Source organism: Haemaphysalis longicornis, unplaced genomic scaffold (genome assembly GCF_048455015.1).
Source record: "Haemaphysalis longicornis isolate Haplotype H1 unplaced genomic scaffold, Haemaphysalis longicornis Haplotype H1 scaffold_10, whole genome shotgun sequence".
Lineage (NCBI taxonomy): Eukaryota > Metazoa > Arthropoda > Arachnida > Ixodida > Ixodidae > Haemaphysalis > Haemaphysalis longicornis.
In genome coordinates, this window is record NW_027526204.1 from 123493831 (window position 1) to 123519507 (window position 25677).

The 25677-nt window shown below is 45.4% G+C and overlaps 1 protein-coding gene across 1 annotated transcript; it reads left to right on the forward strand.

Moving 5' to 3' along the window:
• The first annotated feature begins 6028 nt into the window (after positions 1 to 6028).
• On the forward strand, positions 6029 to 24182 carry LOC144159225 (copine-8-like). Its single transcript, XM_077690590.1, has 14 exons — positions 6029 to 6257; positions 7834 to 7921; positions 9815 to 9918; positions 9990 to 10029; positions 10363 to 10439; positions 13073 to 13104; positions 13169 to 13197; positions 13817 to 14067; positions 14900 to 14975; positions 16053 to 16106; positions 16176 to 16237; positions 17129 to 17485; positions 18564 to 18724; positions 20057 to 24182. Exons 1-14 carry the CDS (start codon positions 6178 to 6180, stop codon positions 20290 to 20292), a joined length of 1647 nt encoding a protein of 548 aa, XP_077546716.1. The 5' UTR covers positions 6029 to 6177; the 3' UTR covers positions 20293 to 24182.
• Positions 24183 to 25677: the final 1495 nt, after the last annotated feature.

Sequence of the window (25677 nt, forward strand, 5' to 3'; positions counted from 1 at the left end):
TCGGGGCTTACTTGAGTCCTGCTACACCGCGTCACTCCAGATTTTCTCGAAAAGGGTCACTGCCGCCAACTAACAAAAATTCTAATAAACGTCCTCTCGCGGGACGAAAGCAATTTCAGTGTACATATTTTTAGTATTAGCCTAATCACGTTTACATTTTCAAAATGTCACATGCAGACGTAGTAGTCCGCGAAAGTGCCGAATAATTATCTAGTTCCCCAGGTTGCTACGCTACGTGCAAGTCTCAAGATCAAGCCAAGACATTTCATTTCAGGGCCACTCACCAGCGTATCTATAGCAGCCGAGTGACCTCAGTGTTTGTTTTCAGGCGTCGTCACTCTTACCAGCATCTTTCAGCTTTTACACAGCTTCGACGCCACGATTGCGCTCGTCGATTAGGGCGTTTTGTGACTGCTCGCTAGTTTGTTGGCTCTGTAGCCAATCAGCAGCTTATATCAGTTTATCTCTTCCCAAGAACGATTTTACGCATTGTCTAGACTGCCGACCGACGGAACTCCAGCTGAGCGCTACAGCCACGGCTGGAGTGCCATACGACGACATTCAGATATTTAATGGGTCCATGAAGACAAAATACAACTTCGTTTAACTTTAAAGTGCTAGGCATCAGTACCTCACTCACCTCCATTCCGGCTAAGAAAGACGTTTTTTAACGTATGAAAACGCAAGAAATACTTAAGAACTTTCAAATTTCGCGCCACAGTGACGTGTTATCGGCGCGAGTGACGTCATATGGGCCAGCACTAAAAACATAATTTTCAGTGTGTTAACTGTAAGTTAGCATTCAAGTGATTCAATCAAACGGAACTAGCGGCCCCACTACAATCGTCCAGTCATGTGTCGCGGCGATTGATTAGTTCGGCCACCGTCAATCGCCCGAACAAGATTCTGTGACGTCATAGAAAAGTTGCCGGAAACTGGCTAGCGAGTCGCCACTGCTCCACACGTTTTCTTTAATATCTCTGTTCTTTTTTCAAAGTTTGCGATGAAATCAGTATCATTGTTATCATGACAGAGCAGTCTTTCAGCTTGACAAGCGGTTCAACCCACTTTCTGCCAGCGGGTTGAACAGACTCACTCCGGCGGCTTTTCGACTCGCACCTTCGGCTTATACCTGGATACGTTGAGAAAGATAACGTTTCTCTCGACTAAATTCGACCTCGTCGGGTCAGTGGAAACGAGGCTGTAAACGCGGATGGCCCGAGGTAACCTGAACCCGTCTTTCAACTTAACACTCCCCTTTCGTGCCCATGTACACGGGGCTTATGTTATGCTGGCTACCGGAGTGGGACCACCAGCATAGGACCACAACTTCCAGGAACGAGGAAACCATGCAGTTAGGGCTAAAAGGGCAAAGCCTTGTCATACGATTGAGTTTTAAACTTGGACTGTACACGGTATAGGGGGGGGGGGGGGGGTGTGGTTTGCGACGGGAAAATTAAAGGAAATTCACTGGGGATATTTTGAGCTCGGCAGGGAGCTCACCTGCATACAACCCAGTGCAGGGGAAGGAAAGTAGAGAGGGGGTGATAGGATAAAGTAGAAAGAGAGAGAGAGGGAGAGAAAGGTATAAAGAGAGCTGTCAGTCCTAGAACGCTGTCAGTCCTGGCACACCAGTCAATCACTGCACTCCGGGCTACAGTATAGGCATTCTCTTTGTATGTAGTGAAGCCATCCACTCTCTCATCACTATTGTACCTGTCACCCTCTACCTACGCTCTTATTAAACCGCAGCCCTTTGGCGACCGTCTCTGGGCTGAGCCGCGTCGCCGTCACAACCGAGTGAACGATGGCAAGACCGAATAGGGAAAGAAAGGAGGGGAGGAGAGTGTCGCAAAATTGTGAGGGGAGGGCGGTTTGCCGTGGCGGCACGAGCGCTCTCCGGAAATGTGTGGTGGGTTAGAGGGCAGTATGCTGCAAGGAGGAGATTGCCACGAAATTGTGAGGCGAGGGCGGTTCGCGGTGGTGGCGCGAGCGCTCTCCGAAAGCATGTGGTGGAGGAGGGGGGCAGTATGCTGTGCTTGCACGAGGCGCTCGAGCGCGAATTTGCTGATGAAAACGTGAGGGGGGCGTGCGGACGACCATGGTGGGCGTCCCCTGCCTAAGAGGCGGGTCGGGGTCCCTTCCTGGGGAGCATTCCGCGCTGCCGACACAGAGGCTCGTTATCTCTGCCGTCGAGAGAACCCACGAATGAGTGCTGCCTCAGCGCACTGCTGCTCCGCCCAAATATCGCACTTGGGAGTATCGTTATCACCAGCCAATTTTTTTTTTCCCCTTCCCTCACACGGAGTACTAGGCTGAGAGCCTATATGACCAGGTCAATGTTCTGTTTTCTTTCCATTCAATAAAACTACTCCCTCTCTTTCTTCCCTTCCTCACCTGTAAGAAAAAAACTGCACTCGGACCATGCCTACTTTTTCCGCATATTCGTTATAGATATGGTAAAGAAACTATGGACCACTGGACATTGCTGGACATAGTTTCTGGACATTTTTGAAATACTTAGTGTGCTAGCTCACGCCAAGGCCCTGCCTGCGAGTATTGCTCCGGTAACATGAGGTGTAGCCTTGTTGGGTGGAGCAATACTCGGCCGAATGCAAATTTTGTAAAAAAACATGATCACTCCGCCACATAATTGGGGAGTGCGAATTCAGCTCATAAATTCCACCTCTCCTCCATCCCCCCACCCCTCTTTTAGAGAGCAATGGGAGATTTTGATGTCCAGCTTCTCACTGGCGACCCAGCTAGCGCTGGTCGAATGACGTCATATGGGCTCCAGTGAATAAGGAACCACTCCCAATTTAGACGCTCAATAAATGTATTCTCTCTCTCTCCCCCCTGCCTGCGAAATGAAGGGCCGTGTATTCCCAGTGGGGCCTCCGGCAACACAACTGGAAGTTTTCTCCCTACTAATCTTTTGACTGGAGACGACCGGCGTCCTTACGTAGCGGCGGTAGCCCGGACTGCAGTGACTGAATGATGTGCCCGCACTGATAGCCCTCTCTCTTATTCTTTATCCTCTTTCTATAGCTTTCTGTCTGTCTGTCTGTCTGTCTGTCTGTCTGTCTGTCTGTCTGTCTGTCTGTCTCTCTCTCTCTCTCTCTCTCTCTCTCTCTCTCTCTCTCTCTCTCTCTCTCTCTCTACTTTATCCTTTACCTCCCCCTCTACTTCCCTTCCCCACACTGGGTTGTATGCAGTTGAGCTCCCTGCCGAGCACAAATATATTCCCAGTGCCCATCATTTCCTTCTTGCTTCCCCTCAAACCACAAACAACATCGAGTATACGACACTTCTCCGTGCCAACCTATGGAGTGTACCCTCGCGTGGGAATAGCCGAGAATGAATGGAAGCCCCTTACAGTACGCAATGTAATGCTGACTTCTCTGCTTGCGTGCTTTCTTGTTTTCTAACTTGCGTGCCTGCACAGTCATTCGGTTCCTTTTCACTTTCTGGGGCGAAATCCACGGCGCAGTTCTTATTTCGCTTTTCGGTTTGGCCGTGTCTAGAGTGCCGTCTGACGGTATTATAAGCACTCCACTATATCGACGTCCACCGGCGTTTTGTAACAAAATTGCTGCGTGTGGCACTACATATCGCTCTATATAACGTAAATCTAGGCAACCTAACCAAAACATAACCTAACGTGACGTAACCCACGCAAACAAATAGTTTAAAACACCAAAACTCACCTAATCCATAAAAAGTACAGTTCAATTTAAATATGAAAAAAATACCGAGGGAAAAGCTGGTCTCGAAACACCGTCCTCGGGATTAAGAAGCTAAGACGGGTCCTCTATCAACGACAAACGCTTTGGCTGGTGCTAGCCCAGTCTTAACTATTCGAATGTCGTCAGACGGCACTCTAGAAGTTCCGTCCGACAACAGTCGAATATTCACGACTATAGGCTTGCACCGCCCCAAGCGTCTGTAGTTGTGGTGTGCAATGAAGAAAAAAAATGTAGTTGTGAGGTAGCGGTTCCGCCATAGCTTCTTGGTGGCAAGAACGGTCGTTCGAGACCGGCTCCTGCCTCGATTTTTCCTCTAATTTTTAAAATGGATTGTAATTATTATCGCTTAGGTTAGTTGCTGGTGTTTTAAATGATTTCTTTGTGTTCGTATGATCATGTTATGTTAAGTTCCTTATAAAACGGTTACCTTAATTTACGTCAGGTGGCGCGATGTATAGTGCCTGACGCGGCATGTTCTTACAAAACTCCGGTGGACGTCGATATAATGGAGTGCTTATAGTCCCGTCTGATGGCACTCTAGACACAACCAAAGAAATATTTTGTGATCGCAGTGAAACGCCTCGCCCGCTTGAAGGATGTTCGTCGTATGCATGAGTATTTCGATGAAAAACGAATCAACACAATTTTAAAAGAAAACTCACCCACCAAGGCGTGCTCCTGGCCGCGTGGGATCAATGAAGTCATATTCCCCTACCTAATTTTCCTGCTCCAACATCCCCCTGACAGCGGCCCCACTTCACTCAATCCGTCACCTCGCGACCCATCGCACGCAGGAAGCCCAAGTTTTGGCAAGAACGCTGCCGACGCCTTGCCTCAACTAAACGACCGGGTGAAATTGACGTCTACACCGACGCTAGCCACATAAACCCACACGTCGGCACAGCAAGGATCAGCCCGGACAATTTATTCATCATGGGAGCCCAATATCACCATATTGTCAATATTACTTCAACGGACGCGGAGCTCATCGCTACCCACGATTCTCTCGACTACTTCATGTACAATTACCATCTGCCCATTCCCCCCAACCTTCGCATCCTCACGGATCCATATCAAGCTCTCCAAGAACTTTGTCATCCCAGGTGAACCCTCCCTTCTGTCCACCACATTATTCATCAAATCGCTGCGCTCTAAACATCAGGCTGCCAAGTCCGAATCGACTGGACCCCCGGTCATGAACCAGCCGCTCCTGGGAACTAAGCAACTCACGGGGCTGCACGGGAGGCCCTTCTCACAATAGCCTCCGATGGACCCCCGGCGCCGCCCTTCTCGGACCACCCCTGGCCCAACTGCCCTGACGATGACCCCACTCTCGCTCCCGCTATCAGGTTCCGTAGATTCGGGCAACTGAAACAACAACGCCTCAAGGCACTCACCCCTTCAGGCCACCTCACCTCCTTCCCCACCCTGACCCGAGCACAAGAAATCTTCTTGAACAAGTTCGTGACCAACCCCTGTACGGCACCAGAGACCATTCTACAATGCTATTATCCTCAGCTCGCCCCCCGATGTCCCTACTGCCACCACTCCATAGCAGCCCATCTCCACCACCTCATCTGACACTGCCCCAAGTTTTCTCCCTTTCGTACATTCACTACCCCTCACCGCGACACCTCATCTTCCGTCGCCCCAACATCCCTCCCACACGACACACTCTTCGAAATCATCACTTATGCCGCAAAAAGCGGCCCAGTACGGGCAATTTAGCAGTGGTCTGCACGACTTCTGAAGAGATCCGTTGAAGACGGCGTCATAAGGACTGTGCCCCGCCCTCCCCATTCCCTTTCTCCCCCCTCTGGTCTTCGGCCTTCCTTTCTAATAAAGTTAACAACAACAACATGGCATGCGTGCGTGCGCGGCAAGGAAGCGTGAGCATGCTTGCGCCCATTCTTGCTACACGCGAGGCAATAGCTGCGGGTCATTTCGTTCAGGTTACAAATGCATTAATGAGAGACCAACTTTATATCTAGGTAGACGTAAGGTACACGGCGAAGTTTTGCCACAACTGTCGCGCGCGGTGTAGGAGGACTGGGAGAGTGAGGAAGGAAGGAAGGGGTACAGCTGGAAGAGAAAGGAGAACGCTGGGGACCCTGGGGATTCAGAATGACGCATCCGTATGCGGCAGCTCGGCGGGAGCTGAGAAGGAGATTGGGGCGGGAGGGAAAACGCTGGTCATGCGCCGTGCGATCGCGTGAAAACGCCAGTACCCTCCGCAAGGCGGCGAGAAGTGCGCAGTGTTGCCCTATCGATCCGCCTCAACTGTCACGGGGCGCCGCTCGAGTCGACATGGCTTCGTTCGAGTGCGGCTCTGGTTCGGCCGAGCTTTGTTATTCGCACGTTGTAACGTTCTAGCTGTTTAGAACGGTCATTTGTTAACCGCCCACCCATCGCCGCCGACTGGACGAGGCTAATGGCGGGCCCGCCACAGCCCTTCTCGCCGGCCGCGGCCTGCGCACCAGTGACGCTGGTGGAGATCAGCGTGTCCTGTAGGTGGGTGTGCCACCGGTTAACGGGAGTTCATGCACCGCGGCTCTTTGTGTGGTGTTGGCCGGGCACGTCGGGCGTTTGTGCCGTCACCACGCGACTTGGCGTGATCTCCCCCCGTGGAGCGGCCGCTCCTGGATTACGCGGTCCCGTCTCCGACATGAATAGTTAAACGTGGGCGCTACAGGTGCGCCTGCTCACGTTTGGAAAGGTCTTGTGCTCCTGGTGCTGGGGTCACTCCATAAAGTAACGCAATTTTCACCTTCTCACTTCATGGTCCACATGTAAGATGTGAAGAGAAAACAGCCCGAACAGTGTGTGTTGGTGAGGCAGCAGAAACTGCTTGTTGAATAGGCCGGAACGAAAGCCATGATAGAAATTTACTCCAAGCGCTTTCATTGAACACGTTCGTGCTAAGGGGTGACTAGCTTTCCGACAGAATAAACGTTCGCGATGCAGTTAGAGTGAGTCCCAACGAAAGATGAACGGTGATGGGGTCGCATTCCCCATCCTGGCAGCTTATCGCCGCTGCAAGCTTACGTTACAACATACGTGGTTGTTTTCTCTGAAGTCATTATTTTTCTTTTGCGCGCGAACTTTGCAAATCTTTACTGAGTGCGTCGACGCGACAATCGTGAAGCGGGGGTAAACAGTAGGATCATGTTTGGCTCGAAGAAATGGCACACACGTATAAAGAGCACGACACATGAATATGAGGCTGCCGCAGGTACATACGAGTTCTATGAGTTAGCCAAGCGGCAATGTTGAACAACTGAACGGGCTTGCTTCTGCGAAAAACGAAATGGTCCATAGCAACGTAACATTCCTCGTTACGCAGATGAAAGTGCATATTCTGTTTTAGGAAGTTTTACGCACTGCTTCCGTCGATATAAGCCAATTTTTCGGCAGTTGTTTTTCTAACTCACCCCTAAGGTACGGTTACTGCTCTAATGCATTGCGTATATATGCCGGTGGGACGGAGACGCACTCACGCACCTAAAATGCAATTTTACATACTGTAGAATCGTCGAAGCAAACCACGTTGCTTAAGAGCACCTAAACGAATAATTTTACCAGTGTTAAGTACCCACAAAAGGCAGTTAATGCAGGGGTTAAGAATTAAAGCTTTAAACATAAATTAAATATATGCACCGGATTTGGCTTACCACGTTCCACTCGACTCTGAAATAATAGACAGGAGTCGCAGAACGAATAAGGTAGGACCTTATACCGTAATCAGGAATTAAATATGGAAATTGGGGGACGAAGAATAAACTCGCAAGGCTTGTGAAAGGAGTAGTTGAAAATCTTTGGGAGAGGTCGTCATCTTTATGTGTTCATGAATAGACTGATGAGCTGTGTATGATGAAGATGATGATGAGATATCGTTGATTCTCTCACTTATTATAAGCTATTTCCTCGATTTTAGGCTATACAGGATGCTTGCTTTTTTTCCTTGCAAGCAAGACGCCTCCAATTTCGCGCAGGGTCATTATATTTCCACTGTTGTTTTCACGTGGAAATAATTTCGAAGCGCCGTCCTCGTACGATGCACTAATATTTTTTTTCCGTTACCTTGCAGGGAACTCAAACATACGGACGTCTTCTCGAAGTCAGATCCAATGTGTGTTTTGTTTATACGAGACCGGGGCACCGACAGGTATCGTGAGGTAAATGCTTTCACTGAAAAGAAGCCATTTTGTTCGTCTTCGTTTTCATTCCAATACGTCAAAAACAGTCGAATCACACAGTGTGCGAGCAGACTTCTTGCCTTACGTTTTGTACAACAGCAATTTATTTATTTATTTATTTATTTATTTATTTATTTTGTTTTTTGTTTTAATTACTGCCATTCTCACAGCAAGTGGTCATGCATTAATATACATGGACAATAACATTAAGAATAATTCTGTACATAACACAACTGTGGTGAATAAACGTTAATTAAGCTGATAAAACGGAAACATGCAGGTTTTGTTTACGCAGCCAAAAGTTCAATGTCGATAAGAAAATGAAAATTCGCGACTCATATTTCTACAAAATTTGGCGGAACAGAACCGGGAAGTGCAGTTGTCTTTGCATTTACAGGGAAGTGCATTTACAGGGAAGTCCAACCAGACAGAGTTCTGTCGAAGATGTTCACATTCAAGTATTTATATCCAAGTAACAAATATCTACCTTGCGTGTAGAGCAAGTTGTACAAAATCATAAAAACAACAGGAAAAACACATTGTTGGCGAAATCAGGAATAAAGGAGTAATAAACAGTCAAGAGTCGCCGCAAAGCCTACTTTGCAACATGCATACAAAGGCGTAAGTTGCTGTACACTGTGCAGCGAACGTCAATGCAGACTGGGTGAAAAATTTCCGACTGCGTTGTTTTCCTGTTAGGGGCTAACACTCACCACTCTTAATAAAAATTCTGATAATGAATCCGTGTTAGTGATAGACTGACCTAAGCAGTTCCGCCCCCTAATGGCGAGCGGAAAAAATGAATACTTAAAGACATTATTATGACAGGAACATTCAATATTCCTGTCATAACGATGTATTTAGTATTGATTTCAAAGCGCGCGGGTGCTTTAAGTATACATTTTCAAAGTGCGCGGGTGCTTTTGTTTTGTTTAGTGGGTTTCAGAAAGGCGGATGCACTTATACGCGTCGATTTTATAATGATTGCGCAAGAGTTGCTACGGGTACTTTAGTCGCCCCTTAACCCTTCCCAGTATTTTTTTAATGTTGGTGGCAGTAAACGGAAACCAACGGCGTTGGCGTATTCTAGTACTGGGCATATGTACGTGGTGTAAGCTAGGAGTTTAGTTGATTGCGACGGCAGCCGAAAACATCTTCTACTATAAAACTGCTTGCTCAAGGCAGTGGATGTAATGTTTGCGATGCACTAATCTCATTTATGATCAGATATTTGAATTACCCCAAGTAGTTCTGTTTATTTTGACCAGTTGCGTGCCATTGATGTGTTAATAGAAATCCATGGGTTCTCTGTTGCTTGTTATTGTCATATGCACTGTTTTCTTCAGATTAATACTCATTTGCCATTTGTTGCACCAATTGGCAAGCGCATTTAGAGAACGAGTGAGTACTAGGTGGTATCTAGGACTGTTGATTTTCTTATAGATAATAAAATCGTCAGCGAAAAGTTTGATGTTTGAATAAAGATAAGGAAAAGAATTGCGCCAAGAACGGAGCTCTGGGGGACCACGGACGTGACAGGTCTGCTTTTACATAATTAATTATTTTAGAAAGATTGTAGTGTACGACATTTCCGCGGACGTTAAATATCCCCAGGTGGTCAAAATTAATCCGTAGCTCTCCACTACGGCGCGCCTCATCGCCTGCGTTGCGTCGACGCGTTAAACCATACAGCGAGTCTGGAGGTGCGTCAGGATGAAGTGTCTTTTATTTCGGCATTTATCAACCATCTCATCAACTAAAAAATGAATCCCGACACTTGAAGCTTTCGACAAGTATGCGGTCGAATTCCAACAATGCGTTTTCTTTCAAGTACCCCGAGCGCTGTTTTGGTGTATCTACTTCCCTTTTCAGGTCGCACGCACAGAGATGATACGGGACTGCCAAGATCCAGATTTTGTAAGGAAATTTTTAGTCGACTATTATTTTGAGGAACGCCAACAGCTCATGTTCAAAGTGTAAGACCCCTTTTTTTCTCGCACATGGCATGAAGAATTACGAGACTCATACCGTACCCTTCCGAACACAGGTACGACATCGACAGCCGAAGCACAAACCTCGCAGACCACGTGAGTGTTCATTACAAAAGATGTTAGCCTAGACAAAAGTTCCAGATAAAACTTCCCTAATATTCGGTTTTGTTCGCCTTATTTGGCATTTAAAGGCCCCCACACGCAAATGGGCAACGCGTGCTCTTGTGCACTGTTTGTCGCTAAAGAGGTGACGTGTTTGAAAAAAGATACATTGCTATTTATTGCCAGAACCTATATTTCAACAAATTAGCAACGTTGTGTAGAGCCATGGCCAAGTTCTGGGTGCGAAACCTCCTCGTGCTTCGTCAAAAAATAAAAGCCCTGTTTCCGTTTTGTACTCATCGCACTAATGTTTTTCCGCCCTTGCAGGACTTCCTCGGCCAAGTGAGCTGTGTGTTGGGGGAGTTGGTCGCCTACCAAGGCCAACAAGTCAAGTTTCCCCTCACGTATGTATATCCGGTTGACTTTTCGTTACTGCCCCATACTTCATATGCCTAGTTCCTTTTTTAATAACTTGGGCACCGTCACTAACAATCGTGAACACTACGCCTAACAAAAAACAGAGGAACATGAAAGTAGCAGAAATGATGTACAGGTATTCCGAGCGAACATTTCTAACCATCACTATATGTCGTCTTATTTTCATTAAGTTCAAGTTGCGGAGGGCTAGTACGGCTATACATTTTAGTTTGGGAATATATTAACATATGTATTTTTTTCTGAGTGCGAGTGTGGTGTCACGGGGTGATGGGACACGGGAAATTCGCCACAGCTTTTGTCTGTCATGTCACTTCTAGAACCGCTCCAATTACAATCGTAAGTTCAGCGGAAGATGAATTTATGGTGGTTTTAAGTTCTTCAAACTGTGCGGCATGGTTATTGGGCCCCGTGCACGTTACGTTGTTTTCACAGCTTTTACTGTATGCCGAATAAATGTATGTCAGTTAGTAAGAATTTATGAGGCGCAGCCATGGAAACCGATATTTATTGCTTTAGTCCAGTTCAAACACTGCAAGCTCGGCCTAGCGCGACTGAGTGATACGGCCGAATATGTTCTGAGACTATTTACGACGGGATTCTGAGCATGCTTGCATTATTCGGAGGCTGACTGCTTGGTAGTTATAGAGGGCGAAGGAACTACCGCTTTACATAGGCTTAATTCTCTGCTGGCTGAAGCATGCGCCACTCGATCGAAACAATGCAATCAGGCGCTTTTTATAGAGACGTGACGTTCGGGTAATCGACGCACTGCAAAAAACATAAGCAACCAGTACCTTTTTCGCCGCAATATTGTGCGCAGACTTCTTGCTATCCTGACAAAGACTGTTACCGTGAAAACAGGTATAGCCCTGAGGGATCGTGCGTCTAAACATTCTTTTTTTATGCACCAATAACGGGAAAAGATACCGCTTGAGTTTCCTTGTTGTCGTTTTGCAGAACATGCCCCCTGACAGCACGCGTAACCTAACAAAAGCTTTGCTTCGAGGGATTACACGTACTGATCGTCAAATGGAACGGTCGAGAGCTAATCGTCCAGGGCTTCGTTTCATGCGAACCACATAAAATGGCACAAATCAATGGACCGGGTATGAGAACACATGGTTAATGAAAAAAGACGAAAATAGAGTGGGCGAACCCTTGCCACGGCCTGAGATCTCCGTCAAAAGTTGGGAAGTGGGACGGGAAGGAATTGGTGGGGACGTTAGGGTAAAAATGACAGCCAACGAAGAGCACACCTCAATGCCGGCTTGCCTAATGGATACCAGCAAAGCTTCAAACACGTGCTTTACAAGGTGGAGCGCCGAGTGGATAGACCCTTAATTGATATGCTTGCAGTTGAAACAAGTTAGTTGTGTCCTGAGGCAGCGTTTTTCGTGAACACTGAGTACTGCTCAGCGCTTTCCCCGTACCCTTTTCTGGCAGTTGGGAGGTCTGGGCAGCTTTTTTCTACTAATGCGTAGCATTCTTACGCCGCTTGTCCAGAATGTGAGTTCTTTACAGTCAGATTTGTCTGAGTAGCCGAAGAAATTTGGTTATTTTATTGTTTGTAAGTTTTCTTGTGTTTTATTTCGCCAATGATGTTAATGTAGGCATTATAGCGATGAAGTCACTTTACTTCGGCAATTGCCTATGTCTTCTTCAGCGGATGGAAGGCGTACTGCAGGGTTGACCCGTTTTCGCTATTTTTTATCCGTATTTCGAAAGTTCTTTTGCAGGCCTGTGTTGTTTAATGTTCGGTTTTGGAGAACGTGTATAAAATGCGTATTTTTTATTTCTTTAAATCATTTTTGTGAATTCGTTATTATTTCTATCTCTCATATATTTTTATTCAACATCGCTTTCGGCAAATTATCTTCACGTACGATAACGAATGATTGTTACTTCCTCCAGCTCTGCATCTTGGTGCCGATGCAGGGCGTTACGCGGTCCCGGCTCGGGGTACTTGGCAAAGAATGCTACTTATTAATAGTAACCCGTGGTACTAGGCGTACAGGCCTTATGCGGAACGTGGCCTTACAGCGCCGTGGTGTTGGTCCCTTTCACCTGCCCGTGTCGCTTGCGCTGTTGTACACTCACTGTCATGTTTCACCAACTATCCCAAGCTTGCACGTTAGCCTTTTGCGACTTAGCCTCAATGCCACCCACGAGCGTAATCCGCTCGTCTGGCACGTAGCACACCAGCATCTTGCTGGTAGCCGATGCGACACTGTACTGTGCTCTCTCTCTCTCTCTCTCTCTCTCTCTCTCTCTCTCTCTCTCTCTCTCTCTCTCTCTCTCTCTCTCTCTCTCTCTCTATCTATCTATCTATCTATCTATCTATCTGTCTATCTATCTATCTATCTGCATATATATATATATATATATATATATATATATATATATATATATATATATATATATATATATATATATATATATATATATATATATATATATATATATATATATATATATATATATATATATATATATCTCTTTCTCTCTTCCTGCGAATATTAGCAACTAATGTCGCCAGTTGGCGTTGTTACCCGCTACTCATAAACGTCTGCCTGTTGTCCCTTCGTTCTGTTGCTTGCAGGGGACTAGCGAAGAACTCTGGCTACATTTTGCGTGAGTGTCCGTGGAAAATCCACTCGGCTGTGGCTACATTCAATTTTACAAATCTTGCTTTCAGTCACCACTGAGGAAGTCCTCGACTGCAAGGTAAGCACTCGGTTTGTCGAAAGAATATGTGGTCTTGGCATGTTATAACGGTGTTGAATGCAAAAATTCTCCATTTCAACAGCAAGATGGGATTTAAGCTGGGTTTTACAGAGGTGTATTACCGCTTTCAATGCCAACATAGGGAAATTCGCTTTGTCTCTCTATTCTACCATGCACGATTGGCAAAGCCAAAAGTATTGCCTCTGTAAGCTGAACATCTGGTAGAGTGGGTTGAAAGTACAGAAAAACACGAAAAAAAGACTGATTTATTTTTTGGTGAACTGAATAAATGTATCAATGAGCTTCGCGTGCTTGTTAACGGTGTGCTGAGCCTATCTGGACAACACCTCACGAATCATCAGAGAATTTCAATACGATTCCTGTTTATTCTAAACCAACCACATCAAGCTAAATTCAATCTCCGTACGCGTTATAATCAGATGACAAATTTTTGAACAATTTTTCAATTTTTGGACGTCAAATATTCAATTGGAATTTTTGTTAAGTTTTAAAATATTGGGAGACTAAGAAATGATGACCATTAAAATTGATAATCAGAATGATGAACGATGATGCCGTGGTTGATGATACTGGTGATCAACCTTTTCGAATATTGCAGCGCACAGTGGAGATGCAGTGGAATGGGAAGAACTTGGACAGGAAAGACTGGTTCGGCAAGTCCGACCCTTACCTCGAGTTCTACCGCATCAGTGAAGACAACAGTTACACGGCGGTGTTTCGCACCGAGGTAATCAAAACGACACTGAACCCCACGTGGAAGCCCTTCAAAATACAGATGCGGCAACTGAGTGGCGGCGACGACGATCGGAGCATCCGGGTGGCTTGCTACGACTGGGACTTCGGCGGAGGGTAAGGTTAATTTTCGCCTGACGGGCTTAACCTGATGATATGCGCAAAACGACACAAAATCAGGAACGACAGGTAGCAGTACACCATACAGAGAACATTGTACCCACTACAAGTGTGTTGTGTGTTAATGAAGTTATTCACTTTGGTATATATGAGCCCGTAATGGGGTAGTGGCAGACAGTATCCCATCGTGTCGAGCATGTACAGAACTTTAACAGTTCATATTAGTGGAAGGACTCTGTAATTCACTGTTCCTATTGTTGCTGTGTACAGTTGTTGACCTTCTCACCCCCAAGACACCCCTCCCCTCGCAGCGCCCGATAGCGTCTTCACAGCTGGTTTCCCACTATTAAAAATTTCAATTGAGTTATAGTGTTGTCCACAGCTTCCGTGCACTTTCTGTGCACCCTCACCTCCACCCGCTAGCACTGAGAACATCGTTGCCCACTCGCTGTCCACTGCCCTGGTATTCGCCGGCACTGTATATTCTTGAACAAATGCCAGGTTATCCTCCGGAACCCGTTCTTACATGTCTACTCTCATCCACGATGTAAAAATATACCCGTCCTCTCATCTAATCATCTTGTGTCAGCTTTTAACTGTACTACGATTAAACGAAATTATTAGTCGTGAAAAGGTTCGCCACGATTCATGCTAAAAATGTGGAAAACAGCGCGAATCAACAGAACGCAGTGTAGAAGACACACGTGTGTGTGTCTTCTACTACGCGCCCTGCTGATTCGCGCTGTTTCCACGTTTTTAACATGCACAAACCAGCCCACTTGCTTCCCTTTCTACAATTCATGCGCACGGAATGACTTTTGTTTCGCAGTCACGAGCTGATCGGGGAGTTCCACACCAACGTTCGTACGCTGTGTCAGGGACCCGGCCCAGATAACGAGTATGAGGTGAGAAATTCTGCTCCTGGCGTGCACGTCACCCCGTCCTACCGTGAAGCGCAGTTTTCCTGTCATCCTTCTGACCTAGCTCATGCGGCAGGACCGAGCTTCAACGCCGGTCACGGAAAAATTTTTATTACCGAACAAGAGGCTTTAAATACCGAGGCAAAATCTAGGCCGGTAGCACAGTAGTCCTTTCGTACTAAAAACATAGGCTCTGAATAAAAATAGTGTTAAAACATGAAATGAGAAAATAAATCGCATTGCACTCAGGCTTCATCATTTCAGGCCCGTGATAGTATGCTGTACTGCCCGAGCAGTCTCTCCCATTACTTAGCCATTGTGTTTTACTGTTCCTATTCTTAGCGATGGTGAGTTATCTACTACCCTAAAGTAGCATCACGCTCCGGTCTAATTCGAGCAACGACTTAGGACCGCTCAGGTCATACTTCTAGAGGCTGCGTTGTTTTACATTACTGCGACGTCTTGCGTCAACTGGGCCCTGAGTCTAAACTAAAGATTGTAGCCGCGCCTTGTCAATGTGTAAAGAGTATTCATATGGGAAAATGTGGCTCAGGATGATAGTTAAAGTTCTCACTTTTTACTTGTTATAAAAGTGTCACTTGTCTTAACGCATGTCGAGCCTTCATTAAAAAAAGCCTTGGTCATCGAAGCGCTTATGTACCCAAAGTGGAACATAACTTTGGGCCTTTAGAAAACGAAATGAGCACGCAACGCATGGTTATTGCATGCCCAATAAAACTGGAGAGGTGTAAAGATTATTGATATTGGAAAACGTGGCCCAGGATGACTGCTAAAGTTCTCACATTTTACTTGTTATAAAAATGTCACTTTTCTTAACGCATATCGAGCCTTCATTAAAAAAGCCTCGGTTATTGAAGCACTTATGTCCCCAAAGTGAAACATAATGTTAGGCCATCAGAAAACTAAATGAGCATGCAACGCATGGTTCTAGCATGCCCAATAAAACTGGAGAGGTCCCGCATGAAGACAACGTGCAGTCTTGTATCTTGTGACGTCCGTTTTCATAAAGTGCCACTTAACCAATAATACCGCCATTTGCAGCTCATTAATGCACAGAAGAAGGCTGCTAAGAAGAAATATAAAAACTCTGGCGTGGTGAGTTGTTTATATTCTTTCTTGGATAGACTGTTCAACACTTAACAAACGTACATTGCTCAACTGCAGGTGAAGCTCATGTCCTTTTTGATTAGGGAAGAGCCCACGTTTTTGGACTACATCCGCGGAGGGTAAGTTTCGTTTTTGTGGTAACCGCGCGTTCTAAGCATCTGTCATCTACTTTGCGCGCCAAATGCTGTAGCTCACATACGACGCACGTATTCATACTAGCAGATGCATAGATTAGCAGAATAAAGTATTACAAGATGGTTAATTATTCAAACTCAGTGTCTAGAATGCAAGCGCGGCTTGAGTGCCGTTCGATGACATTCCAATATTTAAGACTGATCTAGCATGATCCAACGCGTCTGTCGTTATAGTGTAGAGGATTCATCTTAGCTCGTTATTGCCAAGGGCGCGGTTCTAGACCATCTCTCGCCTCGGTTGTTTTTGTTTTATTTTTCATCTTTAAATTGAACTCTGATTTTCATTGGTTATATTAGTTTCTGGTTGCTCTGTGTTCATTACATCATCTTATGTACGTTTAGGTTAGGTTACCTTGCTTGACGTTGTCTAATTCGACGCACTGCAGACACATCCAACTATTTTTACAAAACGCTGGTGGACGTTGCTATAGTGGAGTGCTTATAATACCGTCGGACCCTTATTATCGGACGGCGCTGTGTACGCAACCTTCTTTAAATAGAGACCCATTTCTATGTAAACTGAACAAGGAAACCGAGGAAACCTGTCTGTCTGTCTGTCTGTCTGTCTGTCTGTCTGTCTGTCTGTCTGTCTGTCTGTCTGTCTGTCTGTCTGTCTGTCTGTCTGTAAAGCTTGATGTGTCACATTTCCGCCGCATACGAAAACGTTACTGTAAAACCCGCTAGGACTTTCCCGTTCACATACAAGTAGAAAAGTCAAATTTGAAGGGGCTTTGTGTATAGCAGAACGGCTTAATAATTTATTCGACAAATCAAACTCAACCGTTTCTGCATTTTGCTTTCCCCTCGCAAGGACAGAATGCAAATGCACTTCACTGTGGCCATAGACTTCACGGCCTCCAACGGAGATCCGAGGAATAGGGATTCCTTACACTACCTGGACCCCGTGAAGCCCAACCCGTACGCCATGGCCATCCAGGCGGTCGGCGAGGTAATACAGGACTACGACTCAAACAAGATGTTCCCCGCCCTCGGCTTCGGGGCTCGTCTGCCTCCGGACGGCAGGGTGTCGCACGAGTTCGTCCTGAACGGCAATCCGAACAACCCGTACTGCGCCGGTATCCAGGGTGTCCTGGAGGCATACCAGAAGACCCTCCAGTCTGTGCAGCTGTTCGGACCGACCAACTTCGCACCGGTTATACACCACGTGGCGAAGTAAGCCGTGCTTTTAGTCATCGTCGCATAACCGGCTATCAAAGGTAGTGGGTATATTTTGCCTTCAATTTCGGTGGCACATTGCACTGAGGTGAGAAAGTGCATTCTAATAAGCGATACGTCTTTCGCAGATATGTACACCGCGGGAAATTCTGGTTCGGTGCAGGACTCGATTAAGACTTGCTTTTTAGCCATGGAACGTCCCTAAACCTCCCTAAACGATACAAAACCACCCTTATTTACACAGAACGCGTATAAGGAATCTAGGAGAACATTTAGCGCACACACGCACGCACGTACACACACATACACGTGAACGTGCACGCACGCACGCACGCAAAAAACTGGTCTTTGCAAAAAACATTAGCTCCGCTGGGGCTGGAACCTAAGCCGTTCGTGGCAATACTCGAGATTCTACCCGCACGCTACTGAGACCGAACAGCGGAGTTGGTTTAGCAGTTGGCAGAGGGAATAGAAAGAGTGTTTCAAGTGAACCAGTAAACCGCGCTGGTTGCGTGCAGGAAATGCCGGCCTTGCACCCATCTGCGAAGAGAATGTCGCGTCTAGGAGTGTAAGATTAATGAGAGTACACGTGAGAGTTGTCATCTCTGCAAACTCCCAACGGATATATTTATGTGACAGCCAAGCGGCAACAGCAAGGTATTATTAGCGGTTACGCTGCTGGCCGACCATCAAATTTACTTGTCTCAACTCTGCGAACGGTACGTAGTGCAGCTTTTTTCTGTGAGACTGCGTCGTACGAGAACGCAGGAATACTAGTGGCTCGCTTTTCCCTCTTGATGACATGCTCTGTGACGAGCGGAATACCCGCTTTAATTATCAATTTATGAACAAGCTTCCTCTCGGCAGGCTGTTCTCAGTTGGCCGATCTGAACGGCTGAATTGCCAAATTAAGGTGCCTGGGTAGACGAGCACGTAAAAAGAATGACTAAAAAGAACAATATGCACGTTTCTAACTTCCGATCGCCCTTCATTTTTGAGAAAGCGTGAGCTATAATTTACGCACGATTTTCAACCAGAAGTAATCAAAACAAAATAAGGATTCTATTCATTCCAGGTTTGCCAGAAAGTACTGTGATGGCACAAGCTACTTCGTTCTTCTCATCATCACGGACGGCGTTATCAGCGACATGCCCCAGACCAAAAAGGCCATAGTACAGGCGTCATCCTTGCCTATGTCTATCATCATCGTCGGCGTCGGCAACGCCGACTTCTCGGGTATGGGCTAGGACCTCTATCTTTTTGTTGTTTATACATCTGAAAGGGTTACAGGCAGAATTTAGCTTTCGCTTAAAGTACCAAGACTTTACTCTCTATCAGACGTACTCCGCTCCCCCATTGAGGCTGGGATCAGTTTACCAAGCTTACGTACACATAATTTGGACTCCAATACCTTACTGCCGCCCAACAGCCCTCCCAGAACAGTATTTCACGCCCTGCTGTAGCATTTCGCTGAAACCTCTGGTATCATAAGTGCCCCTCGTCCTGCAGTAGCCTATAGGCTGATGAATGAATGAATGAATGAATGAATGAATGAATGAATGAATGAATGAATGAATGACCTTCCCTCAGCTTGACTGCACCCTCAGTCTTACCTCGAACTAGTCCTGCCCATCGAGGTGGAGGTTATTACGTGAAAGTTAGTCAACCTCACTTGAACTGCAATTTCATTCCTTAACCTTACCTCATCCCCAACATCACCAACGCGATTGAGTTTTGTCTGCTAATCTCAATTCATTTATAGGCTTTCATATGAGCGATGAGGCAAGGAAAATTGACATTCTCGCTACGAGGAATTAAATGCAAAGCTTTACCTCAAAACCTTAACAGTCAAGGGCCGCAGTAAGTAACACACCTCCCACCGAAGCAAGGCACTTTGTTGCCGCACTCAGGCAGAAGGTCTTTAGGAGTATCGACTCTGTCGTTAAAAACTCATGATTTAAACCGTGGAACAGTCCTGAATTTCCTCTGTCATGATGCTTCTGCTCACCAGCGTCGTGAGTCATACGTATGTCGAAACGTCCATGGTCCCTCACTTCATTGTTCATAATTGTAACTATGTCCAGGTTGCATATTATGTTACAAAACTTTACAAGTTTCGTCATCGCAGCAAATACTTATCATCATCTGCTTTTTCGTGTTCCTTGCAGGAAGAAAGGCCTCTTCCAAAAATCTCCAGCCACATCTATTCTGTGCTAGCCGAGTCTATCCCCCCCCCCCATTTGTCAAAGTTCATCCCTCCATCGAGTCCTTGGCCGACCCCTATTGCGTTTGCATTCTATTGGCTGCCACTCCGTTAAACGGATGGTCCATCTGTTGTCCCTCATGTGCACGATGTGTCCCACCCATGTCCACTTCCTTCGTTCATTTTAACAACGATGTCATCCGCACGAGTCTGTGCCCTAATCTACGCAGCTGTTTTCCTGTCTCAGGGAGTGACCCTTATCATTCTTCTTTCAATAGCCTGTTGTACCAATATAAGCTTCCTTTCCAATAGCTTGGTGAGACCCCAGGCGAGACCGGTTATTTCTCCTCTCCTTGTTGCTGCAGCCATGGAGGTGCTGGATGGTGACACTGTACGCTGCAGCTCCGGAGGTCGAGAAGCCGAGCGGGACATCGTGCAGTTTGTGCCCTTCAACAAGTTCCTCCAGGGCGGGTCGTGGCAGATGAACCAGGCGCATCTCGCAAAGGAAGTGCTCGCCGAGATCCCTGCCCAGGTCACGGGCTTCATGACCAAGAATAACATCAAGCCGGGGCCGGGCGTGGTGCCCACGGCCCCGATATAAGCATGCCTGGACGAAACCGCCTTTTCAATGCGTTACCCGTTTGTGTGACCTGCAGTCTTTCGCGCCGTCCCTTCACGACACCTGTTTCCTCCAATGCACTACGTCATCTGTCATCTCCATGAGCGGCAGCAGGAGTTTGCAAAGGGGGGAGGGGCGGATACAGTTGCCCCTTCCCCGTTAAGAATTATTGGCTGTGTTGCAAACGACCTTAGTTGTTCGAGTGAACCCTGCAATTATGGTATATTTGCTTTTCTTATAAAGGCGGTAGGACTTGTGGATCCCTGCTATATTTATTACTTACCTCAAGAAATACATTTTGGTTGCGGCACTAATTATGCTCGCACTGCATAAGGATTAGGTTTTAGCCTTTTTCGCGAAGTCCTGTGGATGCAAATAGTCATAGATATGTTCGACCTCATGACTTTGTTGTTATCCACAACTTCATTATGTACCACATCGTACGTAATGTTACTTGCCAGTTTACTGCATTGCACCTGTTCTGGCTTATGTGCTGTAATGCACTTAAATACCTCTTTATCAAAATATTTTTTAGTGTACGGCTCAGGGCTGTTTTGTACAAAAAAAGCATCATTGAAATGTTATGATGATTCTTTAGCCGACTGTTCCGCATTTTATAGTTCGCTGCTTTTCACACCGAGGACCAAGGCATTCCGTTCGAAATGAATGCCTTCGTACGCCAAAAGAACAATGCTTCCCTCCACATGGAACTAAACGTGGAGTATATATATAATGGGCAGTTTTACGGGTCAAGAAGGCTCGACTGCGATCTAATCTTGCAAAATGAATGCTTCGGACCTTTTTTTTATTTTATTTTTTTAAGTTCTGCTACATTACGCACGTAGTCTATTCCTGACAACATTTCTTCGTTGCGTGAAGCAAATGTTATCCTGCAAATGGTCAACATGTTTTCTTGTTAAAGTTGAGACGCTTCCTCATCAGGAAGCATCTGGTCTCGTATGAAGCTAACTCGAAAAGCTGTAAACGTCCAATCGCAGCAGGAAGCTGCACGCGACCCTAAATAGGAAAAAAGCAAATTCCAGGCTGATAGGTGCAAATCTAATCTTGAAGCTTCGCTTTGATACAGTGCAATATTTCATCGTATCTGTAATTCTGCTTCGAGATATATTGAAAACGTGACCATTTCGAACTTCGTGAGGTTCCGGAAATGGGTTCGTGGCGTCTGCTACATATAGTCGGGATAAATGCTTAGGTGTGTGCCCTTTCGAACAACGCGACAGGTCTTTCTCCAGATTTCTTTTTCGGTGAAAGGTTTACGGTAGATTAGGTGTTCCCATCATTAACATAAAAGCGTCAGAACAACCTTAACATTACATTTACGGTGCTACCAAAACACTCTACTTACGAACAAAGCAGTGCGCACGTCAAGGGTAAGTCAATATAACAGTCCGTTAGGCTAAAAACGGGGAGCTGTCACCGATATGTTTGGTAAGAGTGAGTCCGTCAAATTTTCCTTGTGCGTAATGCTAAGGCGCTATACTGACGGAAAAATCGCAGTCAGCATGCGTAGCAGTAGAGAAGACTGGTCATCTGTCTAGCGTGAGTGCAAAAAGATGCCAAACATAAGAAAGAGGTTGTGAGAAGGTTAATCCCGCGTTTGTTCGCGCTCGCAGCAGATTGCGTGCGAGAAGAAATTGTTAAAACACAGGTATTTCTCTCCTAATGTTGGCAGTCACAACATACTTGTTGAAGGTTGAGCAGTATCTAAAATTTCAGTACAAAAGAAGCAAATTTTGTAAGGCACAATTTTAGCGAATCTTGCGGCAGTTGCGTGCGCCCCTTGATAATGACATGCAACAAAAAAAAACGTGTTTTTTACGTGCACATGCAGCCTATTCTGCTTTTTTGAGTAATTTTTACAACAAAGCGAGTTCACAAAATTTAGCATAGCTTTCTTAGTGTATAGCTCTTTGAACACGTCTTATGCGCCTGCGTAAATAGTAAAAATTGAAAACATACAAATTATATTACAATACTGCTATTGATCATACGATGGTGCGACAATAAAGCTATTATGTCGCATTAAAAAACTTTTAGAATCTTCACACATGGCGCACCAGAAGGGACCAGAAAATACATCTCCGCAATTTTCAAGGGGCTCCGTTTGCTGAATTAAGTTTCCACAAATGTACTATTAACAAAAATCGTAAAACTTTACCAGTAATTTTATTCATGTGACTTTCATGTATTGAGATACCAATGTAATAACGTAATTATAGCAAGATCTAACATGGGGCAGCGTTAGAAAAAACGAATACATCGTGAACAAAGTGTTATTTTCCTTCAAAATGAGTGCAGAACAAAAATAGTTTTTTTTTTGCTTAAGAGATGCGATACGCTCTAGGCTGACTATATTGTCTCTAAAACACGCTTTCAGTTTTACAACTTTTTACATTTTGAAAGATTTCAACAAAGCAGCTAGAGGGCGTTACTAGCTGTAGTTTCGACACTTGCTTAATGCTATTTTTTACCACTGCTTAATGAGAAATTTTACCCCTCCGAGCCATGTTTTTAATTCATTTTATTGTTGCTTAAAAATGGCAAGAAATGTTTGAGTAAACAAGCTTTCATAAATCCTGAAGCCTTAAAGGAGCCATGAAGACAAAACACAAGTTTGCTGTATTCGAAAGATTTCGTGTTTTATAGCGTCCCCAACGCATGTGCGGCAACAAATGATGCCGTATTCGCTGAGAAATTAATCAATTTAGGTTAAAATTTTGATTCTCCCGCCAAATCGTGTGTTTTGATGACGTCTACAATGTAGCCATAACGGCGCATAAACAAACAAACTTCCACTGCGCCATTCGGCTCTGCAGCCTTGCTCATCGTCAAAGGTCCCAGATGGCATTAGCATACTCAGCACTCCGCTGTTGCTGTGTTTTTTACTGTTTTTACACCTGGCTTGTTTTTGTTACGGTAGAAAGTGATCGCATCGTGAAACATGGGGTATGCTTGGCAAAGAGGGTCACGTAATGCAACTTCGCTTACGCCGATCGGCCAGCGTCGTATAAGATCACTCCAAAGCGTCGGACTGCTGTGCAGCTAAAACAAGCATTGTGCGCCCAGTACCAACAGCAGTGCGCATCGGTACTTCTATGTTTACGTGTATTTCCTTAACTTTTCTTGTTTACTGCACCATTGTTACTGCTGTAAAATGGATATGCATTGCACTTAGGCGCAAATAGCTCGTTCGGCAAGCTTATAAGCTCTGCCTAAATTGCGTTTGCTTTTGCCGGCTTCAGCCAATCGCACAGCTGTGCTCATATGACATCATAGGTTCTATTGCGGGAAATGAGCTATTGGGTCACATGGCCATACCATTTCGCCCTAATTATACAGCCGATTTGAGCAAAGAGTACGTTAAAAGTGGCGTCATTGTGATTCTAACGAGGCAACCTTTCGAATGAACCAAACTTGTGTTTTGTCTTCATATCTCCTTTAAATACCTTGCCAGCTCGATTCGAATGAGTCATGTCTTGCTCAGGCCACATGTTTTTCTTCGTATTTTTTAAATTAATTCCATTGATTACTGTTTTCATCGTGTGCTGTTCACATGTTCTTCGAGACAGGGACGTTTTGTGGCCTCATTGGGAGCACTGTGCATGGCTTAATCCCGAGGGATGTTTGATTTTTTGCCTGCTGTTGTCACTGCTCATCCACCCGGCAGAATATGTCGGTCCCGTGTGCCTCCTCCAACCAAAGCCAAAGTGGGTGAAGTAATTGCCTCACGTGTTTTTCACTGTTCTTCATCGTTGGCACGGCTTCTTGTCTGCCCTTTTTGACACATACCTCGTGCTCTGGATGCTACGTGCATAATTTTGTACAATGTAGCTTGAAGCTCGGAACAAATAAAAACATACGTATACAAGTTTATAAGACTTTGATATTTTTCCAAATTAGTGAATCTGGAAACACACTTCATAATTGTCAACATGGCTGAGCAAAAAAAGAAAACATTAGGCATATTCGAAAGAAAATGTCACTACATGGGTGGTATTTAAAATACAGTATTCTTTTAATTAAATATACGGGTCTACTTGATTCTTGTGATATAATTAGAAATTACGCGCAACGTTTTCACCCGATGTTTTTTGGCTCTGTTATTTGTCACACCTTACTTGGCTCCAGCAAAAGTGGACGAGTGGCAACGCTGTAACTTGCATACACCCAAAATTAAAATTCCACCTTTGTGTTTGGCCACCACAAGTTCGTAGATAAAGATGCTATACAGCCAAACCGAAAATTACTACTGCGACGTCCCATAGTAAGTTTAGAATTCGTGCGGAAGGTGTCTGATGCTGAGGGCGAGAAATAGACTGAGGTCGCATTCTCACTATAAATAAAGCGACAAATTTCCTTTCCTAGTGGAACTACAAAATCCCATAATAAAAAAGAGTTGAACAAATTCACACCACTGTCGCTTCATAAGCTGGTAGTGTTCCTCAGTCCACTTGAAACAGAGCTGAAATGCCCAAGCGGTATGCACGAAAGCTATACTTCAGTGGGCTTTGAATGCAGACTCTTTCGACTAGAGGTTATTGGCCGACAGTCCTTTACCACTATTCTGTTTGTACGTGTCATTTTATTTCAGCGTTGACAAGTCTGATGGAGGGGCCTCAAAGTATAAACGACAAGAAGCACTATTATCAGCAATATTATCAGCATGGTGAAAGTAAGAACAGCAGTGCAATGACACATCAGATTGTCCTTGAAGAGAAAAAGCAAGCTAATATTGACGCTCTCAGCTCTATTGTTATATAATCCATACCTCTGAGTAATACAATGGATAAGCATACCACTCCGGGGCTTGTGCAGGTGCCTATACTTTGTGGTCGGGCCGAAGTAGGGCGTGTGACCTGCAACAATGTATTTATTAAGCGTTTGGGAAGGTACAAAGTATATTTACATACACTGGTTCACTGTTAAGTCCAGTTGGAGGCTACATAGTATCCAAGCTTTTTCACCATCCCGACCCTCCCAATTTAACCAACATACGTTGTCGAGGTCATCAGTGCATTCCTATTTGAAAACTTTGTGGGCGTAAACAACCTTTCAAAACCCAAATCGATTCTCCGTGATGTTCATGCATTATTTTAACTCCATTGTTGTTAAGTTTTAAATCAAGCCTACAAATTTTTAAAAAAAGATGGTCGCCATCCCGTCCTACGAAAGTGGATGCCCAGCAAAGCTGTTGTAGTGAATGGGGAAGGAGGAGGGGGTGGAATATTTCTCCTCGTCTCGGTGGGCTCGTCGCTTGCGCTCGGCCAGTGTCACTAGATCCTGCCTAGCCTGCAAAGATGATCTACAAACATAATCTCTACCAGGAACACATGGTGGGGGTACCAC